The 17291-nt window shown below is 41.5% G+C and overlaps 1 protein-coding gene across 1 annotated transcript in view; it reads right to left on the bottom strand.

The window, feature by feature from the left end:
• kif26aa (kinesin family member 26Aa) overlaps positions 1 to 17291 on the bottom strand; it is a gene marked incomplete at its 5' end in the record, with an annotated part of 226185 nt that overhangs the window by 30924 nt on the left and 177970 nt on the right. The window contains 2 exons of the mRNA XM_084149357.1: positions 998 to 1091; positions 2421 to 2630. Of these exons, the coding sequence (XP_084005483.1) occupies positions 998 to 1091; positions 2421 to 2630 (304 nt within the window). The remainder of the gene's footprint in view (positions 1 to 997; positions 1092 to 2420; positions 2631 to 17291) is intronic.

The raw sequence follows: 17291 nt of genomic DNA, 5'->3' as shown, positions 1-17291 counted from the left end.
GGTTGTAAGGCAACAAAATAGGAAAAATGCAAAGGGGGGTGAATACTTTCGCAAGCCACTGTAGAATCGTGAGAATCACAATATATATCGTATCAGCACCTAGGTATCGTGATAACATCATATCATGAGGTCCCTGGAATTTCCTAGGCCTAGTTGCTAACAGTTATGCATTCATTCTGAAAAGGAATTAGCTAGCTCAAGACATCAAAAACAGGTGTACGAGTTGGCATTGCTTGTGTGGTGTTCAAGCAGATAAACGATAGCGCTGACAAAATGTTGCCTTCATATCAAATGTGTTAAGTGAGTTGTATGTCTGTGGGTGGATACAAATATTTATAGCAGTAATAGCCAACCAATAAAATAAGTAATGGTAGAAGTAGAAGTTATGATAAACAAACAACAAAGGGGGATATTTGAAGGGCTCACCGGGGGGCAGACGCCTACACAGCTGGAGGTGAAACAAAGGAGTAGACAAAAGGAGTGAATATCTAACAAACAGATGGAAAACAAGGGCACTTCGCATTCGGCGAAAAGCTCCCTCTGTCTCTCTTTTTCACCCTCAAAGAAACATGTGCACACGCACAGATATACGCACAGATACACACACAGATACACACATCATGCGCACAGCAACACGCAGACACACAAACAGGCCCCCTACAACATTATAAGTGGCCGCTGACTTCTTTCATTCAAAGCCCTCCACACAAACTCAAAGAGGGCTTTTAAATGAGGCAGACAAAACAAAGGGGGATTTTCCATCTCTCCTTTATTGTATGCAATCATTGGGACTCCCACGAGGAAATTAATTCAGTGAAGTGGTTTTCTAATGGGAATGGGGGTGGGGACACACAATGGTTCAGTCAATTAAAAAAGGACCTCTGTTAAATTGGTAATCCTAGTTTGTTTCTTTCTTGAGGTGTGAAAACAGGAAATTAAGGGCAGAGGTTTGTGGGTATGGGGTGTGTGTGTGTAGAGTGTGAGAGTGTTGTCATACCGAGGTTGGCATGGCCGAAGCAGAAGACGCAGCCATCTGCACCATTCACCACCGATTGGATGACCTCCGCCACCGTCCCCGAGCATACCTCAGCCTATCAGGAGAGAGGACATCAAACTTCAGACAACATAATTAGAACAGAGCACAGCTCAATCAATGTGTATTTCACCAAATTTGTACACAGCCTGTGGGTACAGACCATATTTTGTGGGTACAGACCATTGTTGGTGGGTAAACAGACCATTTGGAATCACAGCACAAGGACAGTACATCGCAACAGCAAAGAGACAAATACAACTAAGCTGATGGCAAAAAAGCACAGACCATGTCAGACAAATAGGGAGTGACCATCAACAACCCTTTGAATGCATATCAAACACTAACATTTCAAAGACCTAAAGCACTAAGGAGAGAGTTCATGGATCTGTGTATTTCTACACGTTGAATGACCTGTCCACAGTAGCAGAACACTGCAGGTATAGGGCCTAGGTTATGCTGCCTGCCTCGCCATCTGCCTGGCAATCTCATAATTCTGCCTGAATCCAGGATGTAGAGTAGGTCTGCATTGCATATTAGTGACATATAACATCAAACTTCCACTCCAGCAACAGAGAGCAGCCTCAGCGCTCTCTCTGATTAATCCCATACCAGCCTTTCCTCCCCTACAGACAGGCAGAGCCAGAGAGGTGCTTCCTATTCTGTGAAGCCTCCACGATGAAGTGTTCAAACTCTAGCACCACGCCTCGGGTGTGTGTGAGGGAGTGTGAATGTGTGTGTGTATGAGTGCAGGTTTGCTGACACTGTTCTAATACAAGCTCTACAGTAGCTCCTATGTCTTCCTCTTCAAAGCCTCCTCTCCTTTTGAACAGTGCCGGGTAGGGGCACCGATCATCAGGCCTTACGTTGTCTGACACGACACCCTCTAACCTTTTTTATTTAGCCTAGTGTGGTTTTGCAGCTACAACTGGTGCAGGGAAAAAGGTTTGTTGTTTCTTCCTCCTGCACTCTGGGGCGAGGACTCCTGCTGGGTCCTGGTTATATCCTCACCCATCACCCTTATCTGTTTCTCTCCCCCTTTCTTCCCACCAACACCACAACTTTGATCTCATCTTGGGTATCCATCACCCATGCTGAACTCTTGTGTGAAATTAGATACATATTTTTGGAAAGCTCGACTAGGCCCTGAATGGAAACCAAAGCACTTTGACTTTAAAAGGACTGACTGCTCAGCCTGTTCTCCAAAGAATCCTCCACCTCAACCCCCACCTGTTTCAGCTAATTAACTAATCATCAGTTAATTAGTTGAAATTGTATTAGTGCAGGGGAAGAACAAAAGCCTGCTCAACCTGTAGGTCTCCAGGATCAGCTATGAAGAACAGTGGTGAGGACAGGGTGGCGGGTTTGGGGTGTGGCTTTGGCTTACTTGTGAGGCATCCTGGGAGAAGACTGTGTTGAAAGTGAACATCTTGGGGGCGGCTGCAGCGGTGCGCCTCTGGGCTGCACTGGAGTGACTGTTAGCAGACGTTTCGCAGAGGGTGAGCTGCTTCTTGCGGGCGTCAACCTTTAGAAACGACCTGGACTCTGAGGTGTCACTGAAGCCCCGGGCAGAGCAGATACGCACCATCACTTTGACCTGCAGAGATAAGAAATTACAGAACAAATAGAGAAAAGGAAATCTAAGAGAAAGAAAAGTCCACTCAACAACTGCTTTTTGCAAAAAATCCCCTCATTTGGATAGCTCTGAAGTACAACAATTACATTACCTTCATAAAGTATTCACAAACTTTGACTTTTTCCACATTTGGTTGTGTAACAGCCTGAATTTATAAAGCATTAATTGAGATTTTTGGTCACTGGCCTGCACACAATACCCATAATGTAAAAGTGGAATTTTGTTTTTCAAAATGTTTACAAATAAAACATTTGAAGCTGAAATGTCTTGAGTCAATAAGTGTTCAAACCTTTTGCTATGGCAAGCCTAAATAAGTTCAGGAGTAAAACTTTGCTTAACAAGTCACATAATAAGTTGCATGGACTCACTCTGTGTGCAATAATAGTGTTTAACCTCATCTCTGTTCCCCACATACACAATTATCTGTAAGGTCCCTCAGTCGACCAGTGAATTTCAAACACAGATTCAACCACAAAGACCAGAGAGGGTTCCCAATGCCTCGCAAAGAAGGGCTCCTATTGGTAGATGGGTAAAAAAAAAAGCAGACATTAAATATCCCTTTGAGAATGATGAAGTTATTAATTACACTTTTGATGGTGTATCAATATACCCAGTCACTACAACGATACAGGCGTCCTTCCTAACTCAGTTGCCGAAGATGAAGGACACCGCTCAGGGATTTCATCATGAGGCCAATGGTGACTTTAAAACAGACAGAGTATAATGGCTGTGATAGGAAAAAACTGAGGCTGGATCAACAACATTGTAGTTACTCCACAATACTAAACTAATTGACAGAGTGAAAAAAAGGACGCCTGTACAGAATAAAGATATTCCAAAACATGCATCCTGTTTGCAACAAGGCACTAAAGTAATACTGCGAAAACTGTGGCAAAGCAATTCACTTTTTGTCCTGAATACAAAGAGTTACAGTGAGGGAAAAAAGTATTCGATCCCCTGCTGATTTTGTACGTTTGCCCACTGACAAAGAAATGATCAGTCTATAATTTTAATGGTAGGTTTATTTGAACAGTGAGAGACAGAATAACAACAACAAAATCCAGTCAATGTCAAAAATGTTATAAATTGATTTGCATTTTAATGAGGGAAATTAGTATTTGAGCCCCCTCTCAATCAGAAAGATTTCAGGCTCCAAGGTGTCTTTTATACAGGTAACGAGCTGAGATTAGGAGCACACTCTTAAAGGGAGTGCTCCTAATCTCAGTTTGTTACCTGTATAAAAGACACCTGTCCACAGAAGCAATCAATCAATCAGATTCCAAACTCTCCACCATGGCCAAGACCAAAGAGCTCTCCAAGGATGTCAGGAACAAGATTGTAGACCTACACAAGGCTGGAATGGGCTACAAGACCATCGCCAAGCAGCTTGGTGAGAAGGTGACAACAGTTGGTGTGATTATTTGCAAATGGAAGAAACACAAAATAACTGTCAATCTCCCTCGGCCTGGGGCTCCATGCAAGATCTCACCTCGTGGAGTTGCAATGATCATAAGAATGGTGAGGAATCAGCCCAGAACTACACGGGAGGATCTTGTCAATGATCTCAAGGCAGCTGGGACCATAGTCACCAAGAAAACAATTGGTAACACACTACGCCATGAAGGACTGAAATCCTGCAGCGCCAGCAAGATCCCCCTGTTCACATATACATGCCCGTCTGAAGTTTGCCAATGAACATCTGAATAATTCAGAGGAGAACTGGGTGAAAGTGTTGTGGTCAGATGAGACCAAAATGGAGCTCTTTGGCATCAACTCAACTCGCCGTGTTTGGAGGAGGAGGAATGCTGCCTATGACCCCAAGAACACGTCAAACACGAAGGTGGAAACATTATGCTTTGGGGGTGTTTTTCTGCTAAGGGGACAGGACAACTTCACTGCATCAAAGGGACGATGGACAGGGCCATGCACCGTCAATTCTTGGGTGAGAACCTCTTTCCCTCAGCCAGGGCATTGAAAATGGGTCGTGGATGGGTATTCCAGCATGACAATGACCCAAAACACACGGCCAAGGCAACAAAGGAGTGGCTCAAGAAGAAACACATTAAGGTCCTGGAGTGGCCTAGCCAGTCTCCAGACCTTAATCCCATAGAACATTTATGGAGGGAGCTGAAGGTTTGAATTGCCAAACGTCAGCCTCGAAACCTTAATGACTTGGAGAAGATCTGCAAAGAGGAGTGGGACAAAATCCCTCCTGAGATGTGCGCAAACCTGGTGGCCAACTACAAGAAACGTCTGACCTCTGTGATTGCCAACAAGGGTTTTGCCACCAAGTACGAAGTCATGTTTTGCAGAGGTGTCAAATACTTATTTCTCTCATTAAAATGCATTTTTCTAGATTTTTTTGTTGTTATTCTGTCTCTCACTGTTCAAATAAACCTACCATTAAAATGATAGACTGTTCATGTCTTTGTCAGTGGGCAAACGTACAAAATCAGCAGGGGATCAAAATTTTTTTTCCCTCACTGTATATTTGGGGCAAATCCAATACAACACATTACTGAGTAACACTTTCCATATTTTCAAGCATAGCGGTGGCTCCATCTTGTTATGGGTATGCTTGTAATCGTTAAGGACTGGGGAGTTTTTCAGGATAAAAAAATTAACGGAATGGAGCTAAGCACAGGCTAAATCCTAGAGGAAAATCTGGTTCAGTCTGCTTTCCACCAGACACTGTGAGATGAATTCACCTTTCAGTAGGACAATAACCTAAAACATAAGGACAAATCTACACTGGAGTTGCTTACCAAGAAGACAGTGAATGTTCCTGTGTGGCTGAGTTACAGTTTTGACTTAAATCTACTTGAAAATCTATGGCAAGACCTGACAATGTCTGTATAGCAATGATCAACAACCAATTTGACGGAGCTTGAAGAATTTTGAAAAGAATAATGGGCAAATGTGGCAAAATCCAGGTGTGGAAAGCTCTTAGAGACTTACCAAGAAAGACTCTACAAGGTGCTTCTACAAAGTATTGACTCAGGGGTGTGAATACTTATGTAAATAAGATACTTTTTATTTTATGTATTACTCACATTGGAGCAGAAAAGTTTACTGCTTGGACTGAAGTCAAGTCAGCCTGCACCTTCCCAATTCAGGTGTGTGTTTTCCATCTCAAGAGAAATGACTGAGTCAAATGGAAAACTACAGTATACACAACACACCTGCTTACTGTGTCATGCTAATGCTAATTGTCCCCCACGATAAAATCAGAGAGGGGACTATGTATCTGTCTCCATCCGTACGTTAGTACGCACGTTAGTCACACGCAATATCTTAGACACCACCCCTGGCCCGATTTTGACTAAACTTGGGGGAATGTTGCGTCAATCTTGCCATAGCGATCCGGCATTTACAAAATTGCACTGATTGGCCCAAGGGGGCGCTATAGTAAGCAACTGAAATTCCAATCTTTGAACAAGCATATTTCCTGTCCCAAGGGCCAATCAGTGCAATTTTCATGGGGGATGACATGTTTACTGTTGCCTAGTTTCCCCTGTTCATGTTAACGCTAAACAGAGCCGCTAACTGCTAATGCTAATTAGCATGCCTCCATCACCGTTAACTTTGTGACAATACCATGTGTACTCAGAAAGCTTAGCCTATCATGGCGAGGCATGAATGGAGACAACAGCACCAAGCGTGGCAAGCTACACAAACATCCTTCAGCTGCCTTGCCAAGGATTACCCTTCATGCAGGCTGAGGCTTGGATGTAAGACAACTTGGCAGCGTGGGGATATTCTGATTTCCAAACTCCCCACTCTTCCTCCCTCACCCTTCCCTCCTCCCCCCTCCTCTATTCTATGAATATCCCACTAGTGAGGGACACACAGGCGTTTATCCCACAGTCTGGAGAGGCTATCCCTGACCTTAGCATGCCATTGACTTGATTACTGTAGTATCAAACCATAACAACAACACTTCATGAGGAATACAAATGGTTGTTTTCTATGGGTCCAGCAAGTACTTGGCTCGGTCTTCAATCCATGGTGTTGAAGCCCACAGCAGCTGGCTAAATACTGAATAGGCTAGCCTAGTGTAGCCTATCCTAGTGTAGCATCGTCTCTGACAGCTCCCATTCTCCAATGGTTTTTTAAATATGCCCATAAAATAACAGCTGAATCTGCAGTTTATTCTGAATGGGAGGCTAAGTTCATCGCCAAATACAAACTTGGGCCGGCAGCAGTTTTGAAATGATGTGACCCTGACCAAGTCAACTGTATTATAACCTCTAACTCACTACCCTAGTAGAAATGGATGGAACATATAAGACCACAGCCTTATTCAATATGGTCAATACAATACACAAAGATCTACCTATTCTTTAGTTTTATAAGTGTAGTTCTTGACAGAACAGTTTAGTCCTTGTCTGTAGGCTACAATATACCTGCAGTAAAATCAGAGTAAAACTGACAGGATTACAATATGAATACAAATTAGCATACACTATCATTTAATTTGCCATACTGTCTGTTGATGTTCAATACCCAACATAACCTGTGGCAATTAATCTAAGTAAATTAAATGATTTAAAAAATGATATTCGCCATGGTAGCAGTTAAAGGCCTAGTGCAGTAAAAATTCAGTTTTTCCTGTGTTTTATATAATTTTGCTGATGAAAGTGTGAAAATGTTTGATCAGTGTTACTTCCTGATAGTTTCTGTTTGAAAATACAATCTACACAGGACCTTCTAATCAGCAGGTTTGCATGATCGGAAGTTTTGGCTTTCCATGGTGACATCACCATGCGGTAAATTGGTTAATAGACCAATAACAGAAAGAGTTCCAAACCTCTTTTCCAATAACAGCTAGTTTTCAGTTGTCCCCTCCACACTCAGACCACTCCAAGACAGTCCTAGCAAAATTCTTGCTTGAAAAATAGTTTTTTGCTAAAAAGCTATTTTTGCCCATTTAAATGGAAATCTATTACAGTAAGGTATTTAATTGTTACCCAGAATTTTTTTGATATTGAGATTTAAAAAAAGTCTGCATTGGGTCTTTAACAATGAAGTACCTTACTGTGATTGTTTTCAATTAAAATGACATCTTAAGAGCAATTTCTCAAGCAAGGATTTTGCTAGGACTGTCGGGGAGTAAAACTAGCTGTTATTGGCAGAGAGGTTTGGAACTCTTTCTTATTGGTCTATTAACTAATTTATCGCCTGGTGATATCACCAGGCAGGCCAAAACTCCATCCCACCAAAACAGGCTGAAATTTCAGGCTGTCTTTTCAAACAGCTCTTACACTAAAAGGGCATTATCATAATTTTCACAATTTCACAGTATTATTCCAACCTCATAATGTGGAAATACATATACAACACAGGAAAATCAAGTTCTTGACTGCACTGGGCCTTTAAGCTTTTTCTGATTTTGGCTGCGCTCCACGTGCTTTGAGTATGTTGATATTCTACCGCCTTTATCCGGCACTCATCCGCGACTCAGTCTAGTGACTTGGAAATGTGCCACCTAAAGGAGGGAGTCCTGGAGTAGTCATGGGTGCAAAGTCTGCATCAGTGGCACAGTGTGCACGTGAGGATGTGAAATACACCAGGGTATACATCTCCACCCACAGCTGTAGAACGGAATGAATCTTGTTCACAAAATACAGCACGTTACACATGGCTCCCCATATAGCAGTGCTGTATCTGCATCCACCTGGGGTTCACAGGGGCAATGAGTCAAAGCAACAAACCAGTGCTATAATACAAATGTGTAGCAACTGAGGAGCAGAGGCCATTTCATGTGTGTAGAATGTACTGTATGTGTGCAGTGTTTAAGTGTGTAACTGCATCATGTCTTAGTTGAGAGCTGTATCTCGTTATACAATATGTATTTGGTGTACACTTCAGTGTTTTCCAGCACTTTCCTCCCACTGAATGTAAATTAACTCGCCAAAACCATTGAATCCAAATGATCTCACCAAAACCATTGAATCCAAATGACCTCACCAAAGCCATTGAATCTTAATGAACTCACTGATTTAATTTCTGAATTTCTGTGTCAAACAATAAGCACACATTTACAGTTTCTGGATTTTGGAATTTTCCATCAGCCCAATCGATAAATCAAATCAGTCAATGAAGTTGTCACTCAACAAGCAACACAATGCTCCCTCCTCATGAAATATGCATATGCATCCGGCAATTATACATCATTATTTTAACAAACCCCAATTAATTGGAAACTGCTAATTGAGGTTAATGCATTCAAATCAGTTCCTTTTATCGTGGCTTTAAGCCTCTTACATGAGCTTTAGCTCTGCCTGTGTGGGTGAAGATTCATTGTGATTGGCTGACTCGCGTCGACAGTCAGAATGATACTCTTCCAGATATATTAGCCATACACTCTGCTAGCTCCAGACAGCAGGCAGACAGAGGGAAAGGTTAAGGAGTTTAATTTGATTTGTAGGAAGCCAGCATGGACACACCAGTGGTTTTTCCCCCTCTCATTTCAGAGAGTGCTGAAAGGTTTGGTACCCAGGTGGATTTGACAAGAGAGGGCAAGGGGGGAGAGAGAGAGGGATAAAGAGAGAGAAAAGGAGCGTGAGAAAAAGAGCATGCCACGTCTCCACAGTATCATGAAGGTAAAGTCCAATGGTCTCACCCCAAACATTTATGAGGTTCATCCAACAATGCCATGTAAACAGGTAAAGTCAACACAGAAAGAGAGAGAGGCAGAAAGAGAGAGAGAACCAACACCACAACCTGCTTGAGCTTGAAGTAACATCCCAGCTAACAATTATAGGAAGACTGACATTTTTTGTCATGTTATCCGTAATGTTCCCCTGTCCAGTTTTCCGTTAGTTATTATACAACGGGTGGGTCTAATCCTGAATGTTTATTTGTTAAAAGCGCATTCCAGCCAGTGTCTATTCCACAAGTTACCACCGGCAAAATCTATGACGTTAAAATGCCTATTTCCTCTGTTCCATCTGACTGCGCAATCCACTGTCTCATCAGCCCAGCCAGACAAATTATAAAAAGCATCTAGACATTATCTCACATTTCTTTTAGACTGACATTTAGTTTTCAACAGCGGAGATTTGTATAAACCTTGCGGTCGGTCTCTCCGACATTTGCAACATTGTTTCAATATTCAAATTCGATCTCCAGCTGTCCCATAGTAATGAACGTGTAGGGGTCGGAAGTCGGGACGAGACAGGCAGCGTTTCTCAGCCAGTCGAAATCATGCATCAGCTGGCATCATTTTTATGGATATATACAAAGAAATGTCAATTGAAAAAAGGTGAAACGAAACGAAGTGCAGCTAGTTTGCAGTCTTTACAGCTTCAGTGTTTGAAGTGATTGTGTTTGTGTCAGCCGTGTTGTTGGCAAGCTCCTCTGAAGCCGTGTTGTTGGCTAGCTCCTCTGAACAACAGTGTCCTGATGAGAGAGCACATTTTAAGTAAATGTCACTAGAAAACAGCTTAAACAAATGCAAATGCAGCAACTGTTGTTATTCTTTTTGACATTTGCCGTGACTGTAATTTAGCCGCAGTTGGCTAGCAAGCAAGGGATAAGAATGTTGTCAGCCAGTATGGCAATGGAACATTTAGAACAAACGACTGGGTCGCGTCCATAGATACAGAACAAAAAGACTGAACGACTGGGTTGCGTCTCTGGCAACCGAACCAATAGAACAAACGAACGACCAGCCGGCTTGTGTCGGGACTATATATTGTGGAAGGATGAAATAGTATGAACAAATTAATAAAAAATTATGTTTTTAATGAAAATATGTAAATCATTGAATATGTTGGTAACCCGTTGTATAAAAGTGATAATGCCCTCGAAGCTGGTGTTTGGAGGATATATTGGCACGGTTTGCCAGCCCTCGATTTCGTCTTGGGCCTAACAACACCCCTGCCAATATATCCTCCAAACACTGGCTTATCGGGCATTATCACTTAAGGGGAACATTCTATGTACTTTAGTAAAAACCTTCTGAGAACTTATTTAGCATGTTTTGGCGTTAGAGTTAGGATAATTTACCCAGAACGCTGTTACCATGTTCTCAGAATATCCTATATTAATGTTCTAGACACATTTCATGGGACAATGCAAGAACATTCGTGTCCAGTTTTTTTAGGGTTAGGAGAATATTCCATCAACGTCACACCAAACATACACAGAAAATGGTTGCCATTTTCGCAAAATTTGAAATTGTGTTTTTTACATTGGATAAAAGTAGAGACTCAGAGCTAGAAAATTGTATATCATACACTACAGTTGAGGAATAATGGGAAAGTAATTCTGCTTTGAAAGTTGATAAACTTGTAACCTCACTTTTGAGAAAATGGCCTTTGAATGTTTTGGTACTACTACTGGAGAGCTCTTCTTTGTCTACACCCATTCAGCATCGCTCACACCCTCTTAAGCTTTAGCCCCACTCATCTCTTTAAAGGTTGATCTGAGCGTTCTGTCCTAACAACAGCAGTCAATTACCAAGCTAACTGGCTAACGTTGGCTAGTATGCTAGCTACTTACAGACACAAATGAGAGAACAGCTCACTAACCATTTTACTCGCCCTAGCAGAGGTAGTTAGGCTGTTTTCATGTTATCCAGAGTGTTGGTGACGGCAATGCTGCTGGCAACAATTTACGCTTTTTTGCCAAAGATTACTGACACCTGCCATATTCAACGGGTGTTGAGTGTTCGTAAATTCGTCAGTTATTCTGTGCTCTTACACACTCAGATGAGAGTGTTCTGAAATCAGAGTAGATAGCCAGAGCGAATTTACCAGCTACGGCTATCAACAGTTTTCGCAGTGACATCATTAACATTCTATTGAATTGGTTTCTTGCATATTGGAGTCTTTTGTTAAGACATGTAGCTAGCTAGCTAGCTAAACAATGAACCATAATCCCAACTCATGACGTTACTACCCTGCATGAATCTGCAGGCAGCTAACCAACCAGGTTCAATGTTAGCTAGCTAACATTAGGCTATAACTAGCAAAGGAAATGGCGCTGAGATACAAATAATATTACTACACATACACGTAACGTTAGCTGGCGAACCAGCCCGCTAACGTTAGCTAACTAGCTAACAGTACACTTTAACTTGAAATGAACTACTTTCAGACATAATTAGAAACGTGTCATATCGGAAAATGTAGCTAGCTAGACTATCTTAACCGTATACATGGTTGGACGCTTCTCACTCTCTGTCACGGATGCCAAGGTTGCCCTTAGTTTGAAGATGTAATCCGGAGGCAGGTGTTTTCTCCATCTCCTTAGCGATCATACTCTAATTCCACTGATTTCAAAATTCCATCCTCCAGAAAGTGGAGAGCAACGCTTATGCAGTTCTACTACGCTATATATATATATATATTTTTAAGCCATGTAAAACTGGATTACCTATACATACTGACTAGCTCAAATAGACAGAAGTGTGCCACATGGTAGACCAATTCAAACTCATCTCTCGGCTTGTCCAGCCCACTCATTATCTCAGCCAATCATGGCTAACGGGAAGGTTGCTGTCTTTTTCTGTGGCTAAACCAACTAGGCTCGTAATTTAATAATTTTATTTGTATTTACAGAGGGCATACAAGTTTGTTATTAAGGCACATGAAAGTTCACATGTTCCAGAAGGCATTTCTGCCAAAAAACACATTTTGATTTAAAAAAAAGTTTACCTTCAAATGGCTCTCATGTGAAGTAGTGACGCGCGACATACACCTAGTTTCCTGAAACTAGTCACATATAGGACATTAAATGTTCTAGACACGTTTCATGGGATGTTACAAGAACATTCATGTCCAGTTTCCTTTTGTTGGATTCTAGCTTTAAATATGCTTATTCATGTTACCAGACTAGAACTCAGATTACATGTATAAGGAATGTATATGTTGAGGTCAATGGAGGGTGGATAAGAACTAGGTGTATGGAAAGTTACAGAGTGAGGAAGAGGAAGTGGAGAACGTTTACATTCTGTCAAAACATGGTATTGTTCAACCTTATGGCTCCTAAGGAGGGAGGCAAAGTGCAACAGTCTGGTTTCAGTCACTGATAAGGTAGGACAGCTGTGGATTATGGAGGAGTGAGGAATTCGGCCCGTCAGGTCAGATGAAGTGAGAAGGAACAGTCCTATTACACACACATATACTTACATGCCCACAAAGTTTCTAGCATGAGGCAGGACCATGACTACAAAAGTGAGAGGAACCAATTAAATTCCTGAGTAGCAACAGAGATGTATTGGCTGTCTAGATCTGCAAGGAGTTGACTCCGCCTAGAAGGAGGGTATAAATATATGTGCTTATGTAATAATGTCTTTATCTTTGCAGCTGTTTGACCCAGTGGGTGAGCTTTTTCTAGTTGTCCGTGAGTTTTTACTCTGATTGTTCAGAACCTAACACTTTGCAAGAACATTCGTGTCCAGTTTTCTGAGGGTTAGGAGAATATTCCATGAACATCACACCAAACATACACAGAACATGGTGTAATATTCATAGTGTATGTGTCAACATACTAAATTGTAATTGGTTGCATTCTACTGTCATATCATACTGTGCTATGATTGGTTAAGACCACCCAGCTCGTGAGGTCATTGCAGTTGATCATGGCCGTAGACACATGAACATGCCAGTTATGGCTAGCTATTTTGAACAAGGCGTGCAAAACAAGACACATGGTTGCCATGTTCTCAGAATATAAGATATGAATGTTCTAGACATGTTTCATGGGAATATTACAAGAACATTCATGTGTCCAGTTTTCTGAGGGTTAGGAGAATATTCCACCAACGTCACACCAAAAATACACAGAACATGGTTGCCATGTTTTCAGATTATGAGAAGATATTAATGTTCAATGTTTCATTGGAACGTTGCAAGAACATTCCTGTGTCCAAGGACGTTTAAAACATAGGACATTTTGTCATGGTCCCCTGGAGTTCTTTTTATAGTTCCCGGCTTATTCCAGGGATGTCCATAAAGACGCTTTAAGGACCTTGCCTGATGATCCCAAAGAAACGTTTAATTACACATCCCCCTTTGTTACTGTTGCCAAGTCCATCAAGACCCTGATTGATGAACCACTCACATCTCTTTGTCTGTTGGCAAGGGACACCCACACATACAAACAGTGCTTTCAACAGACAGTGTTTTCAATTTATTTGACATACATGATTGCATTGTGCATGTTCATTTTTACATTGATTATTATTCAACATGTCCTCACCTGGGATTTGAACTCACAACCTCTTGGTTCACAGAATTCAGAGCTTCCTGTTACGCCACCATGTCTGTGTCAATTATTTTACCTGTATTGCTACACTTTGCACTTTGAAGTAACTCTCAGCTCAGTTATAAGTACACTCAAGAAACACTATTGTATTTATCATAGTGATGAAAGAGTAACATTAAAACAGAGTAATATGCCCAAACAACATGAGACAACTATACAGAAAACCCTAAAATTGCTGAAATAAGTCAATCAAATAAATGATGAGAGAATAGTCAGATTAACTGATAACTTTCACAGACATGTTGGCGTGAACCAAGAGGTTGTGAGGTCAATATCACAGGTAAGGAAGGACATGATCATAGCACAATGTAATCACGCATGTTAAAGTGTCAAATATGTAAGTTGAAAACAGTGTATGTTTGTGTGGTTGTCCCTAACCTTGCCAACAACAAAGAGCTGTGAATGATCAGTGGTTCACCAATCAGGGCTTCGATGGGCTCGGCAACAGTAACGAGGTGGCGTATAAAGAAAAACTGTTTTTAGGGATGTTCCCGGAATAAGCTGGGAACTAGACAAAAACCACCAGGGGACCATGACAGAACGTCCTATGCTTTAAACATCACTGGACACAGGAATGTTCGTGCAACGTTCCCATGAAACATGCCTAGAACATTAATATTGTACACTACCGGTCAAAAGTTTTAGATCACTTACTCATTCAAGGGTTTTTCTTTACTTTGTACTATTATCTACATTGTAGAATAATAGTGAAGAAATCAAAACAATGAAATAACATATATGGAATCATGTAGTAACCAAAAAAGTGTTAAGCAAATCAAAATATATTTTATATTTGAGATTCTTCAAATAGCCTTGATGACAGCTTTGCACACACTTGCCATTCTCTCAACCAGCTTCATGAGGTAGTCACCTGGAATGCATTTCAATTAAAAGGTGTGAGCCAATCAGTTGTGTTGTGACAAGCTAGGGGGGTGGGGGGTATACAGAAGATAGCCCTATTTGGTAAAAGATCATGTCCATATTAGGCAAGAACAGCTCAAATAAGCAAAGAGAAACAGACAGTCCATCATTACTTTAAGACATGAAGGTCAGTCAATACGGAACATTTCAAGAACTTTTAAAGTTCCTTCAAGTGCAGACACAAAAACCTTCATGCACTATGATGAAACTGGCTCTCATGTGGACCACCACAGGAATGGAAGACCCAGAGTTACCTCTGCTGCAGAGGGTAAGTTCATTAGAGTTACCAGCCTTAGAAATTGCAGCCCAAATAAAGGCTTCACAGAGTTCAAGTTACAGACACATCTCAACATCAGCTGTTCAGAGGAGACCGTGTGAATCAGGCCTTCATGGTCAAATTGCTGCAAAGAAACCACTACTAAAGGACAAAAATAACAAGAAGAGACTTCCTTGGGCCAAGAAACACGAGCAATGGCCATTACACTGGTGGAAATTTGTCCTTTTGTCTAGAGTCAAAATTGGAGATTTTTGGTTCCAACCGCCGTGTCTTTGTGAGATGCGGTGTGGGTGAACAGATAATCTCCGCATGTGTATTTCCCACCGTAAAGTATGGAGGAGGAGGTGTTATGGTGTGGGGGTGCTTTGCTGGTGACACTGTCTGATTTATTTAGAATTCAAGATACACTTTACCAGCATGGCTACCACAGCATTCTGCAGCGATATGCCATCCTATCTGGTTTGGCCTTAGTGGGACTATCATTTGTTTTTCAACAGGACAATGAGCCAACACACCTCCAGGCTGTGTAAGGGCTATTTTACCAAGAAGGAGAGTGATGGAGTGCTGTATCAGATGACCTGGCCTCCACAATCCCTCGACCTCAACCACATTGAGATTATTTGGGATGAGTCAGACCGCAGAGTGAAGGAAAAGCAGCCAACAAGTGCTCAGCATATGTGGGAACTCCTTCAAGACTGTTGGAAAAGCATTCCAGGTGAAGCTGGTTGAGTGTGCAATGCTGTCATAAAGGCAAAGGGTGTTTATTATTTGTTTAACAATATTTTGGTTACTACATGATTCCATATGTGTTATTTCATAGTTTTGATGTCTTCACTATTATTCTACAATGTAGAAAATAGTAAAAATAAAGAAAAAGCCTTGTTCCAACATTTTTGACCGGTAGTGTATATTCTAAGAACATGGCAACCATGGACAGTGTATGTTTGGTCTGACGTTAATGGAATATTCTCCTAACCTGCAGAAAACTGGACAAATGAATGTTCTTGCAATGTCCCATGAAATGTGTCTAGAACATAAATCTCTTATATTCTGAGAACATGGCAACCATGCTCTGTGTATGTTTGGCATGACGTTAATGGAATATTCTCCTAACCCTCAGAAAACTGGACACAAATGTTCTTGCAACGTTCCCATGGAACATGTCTAGAACTTTCATATTTAATATTCTGAGAACATGGTAACCACATTCTGGGTAAGTTCTGTGACATTAAGGGAATGGTCTCTTGGAAACAGTTCTTGCACATCACTGGAACATTCCTATGAAAATGTTAGGTAATGACCTAATGAGACTTAAGGGAATGTTCTCTAAAGTTGTGGGAATGTTTGTTGTTAGCTGGGATGCCTCACAGCATGGTCTCATTCCATTCGCTATCCTTCACTCACTGTAAACCGATTCATTTTTATAGCCTAACCACCATGGCCCACTTCCTGTAGTGTAACTACAAACAGATTGAGCGTTTACAACCGCGGCACACAGCTAAATAATTCAATCCCCCGACAATGAGGGTCTCTGTGTCTGGTACTGAATTACAATCGCCTTCTCTCACACGTAATGCAGTATTGAGCGGGGAGATAACCGCATTTCCCCCCTAATTTGTGCTGGCAGCACAACTAAACAAAAAGTTTGGCTTTCTATTTCCCACGAGTGTTAGGCATCTCATCAAAGGAGTATTGTGTTGAGGATTTACGTGAGTGTGCATTGTAATGAGTCTAGTTTGCGCTCCACAAGACAATGTTTAGCTATCAACAAGAGATACTTATCATTCTGACAATATTTTCTTCATTAATTCATTGGCATCCCAATGATGGACCAGTACATATGTCAGACAACATGTCAGCTTTAACATTTAAGACTGGACTCCCGTGTTAGTGATTTTGAAGCATCCCTATTGATGTTGTGTGGGTGCCATCCCTTCAAAATGTAGGCTTTATTAATTGATAAACTGACACACTGTATTGAATTGGAATCCACTGTGCCAAACAATTGATACACACATCCCCAGACTGTTCCCCTTCCTCCCCTTGTACTTTCTTTCTTCCATCTCCTAGCTACATCAATGCCAACCCCCCTCCATCACTTCATCCCTATGCCTCTTTCCCGTCCGGCCAGATCTCAAAGCCCTACC

Source organism: Coregonus lavaretus, assembly GCF_964263955.1.
Source record: "Coregonus lavaretus genome assembly, chromosome: 31".
NCBI classification, from domain to species: domain Eukaryota; kingdom Metazoa; phylum Chordata; class Actinopteri; order Salmoniformes; family Salmonidae; genus Coregonus; species Coregonus lavaretus.
Note: the sequence above shows the minus strand (reverse complement) of the source record. Positions and strands in the feature narration are given on the sequence as shown.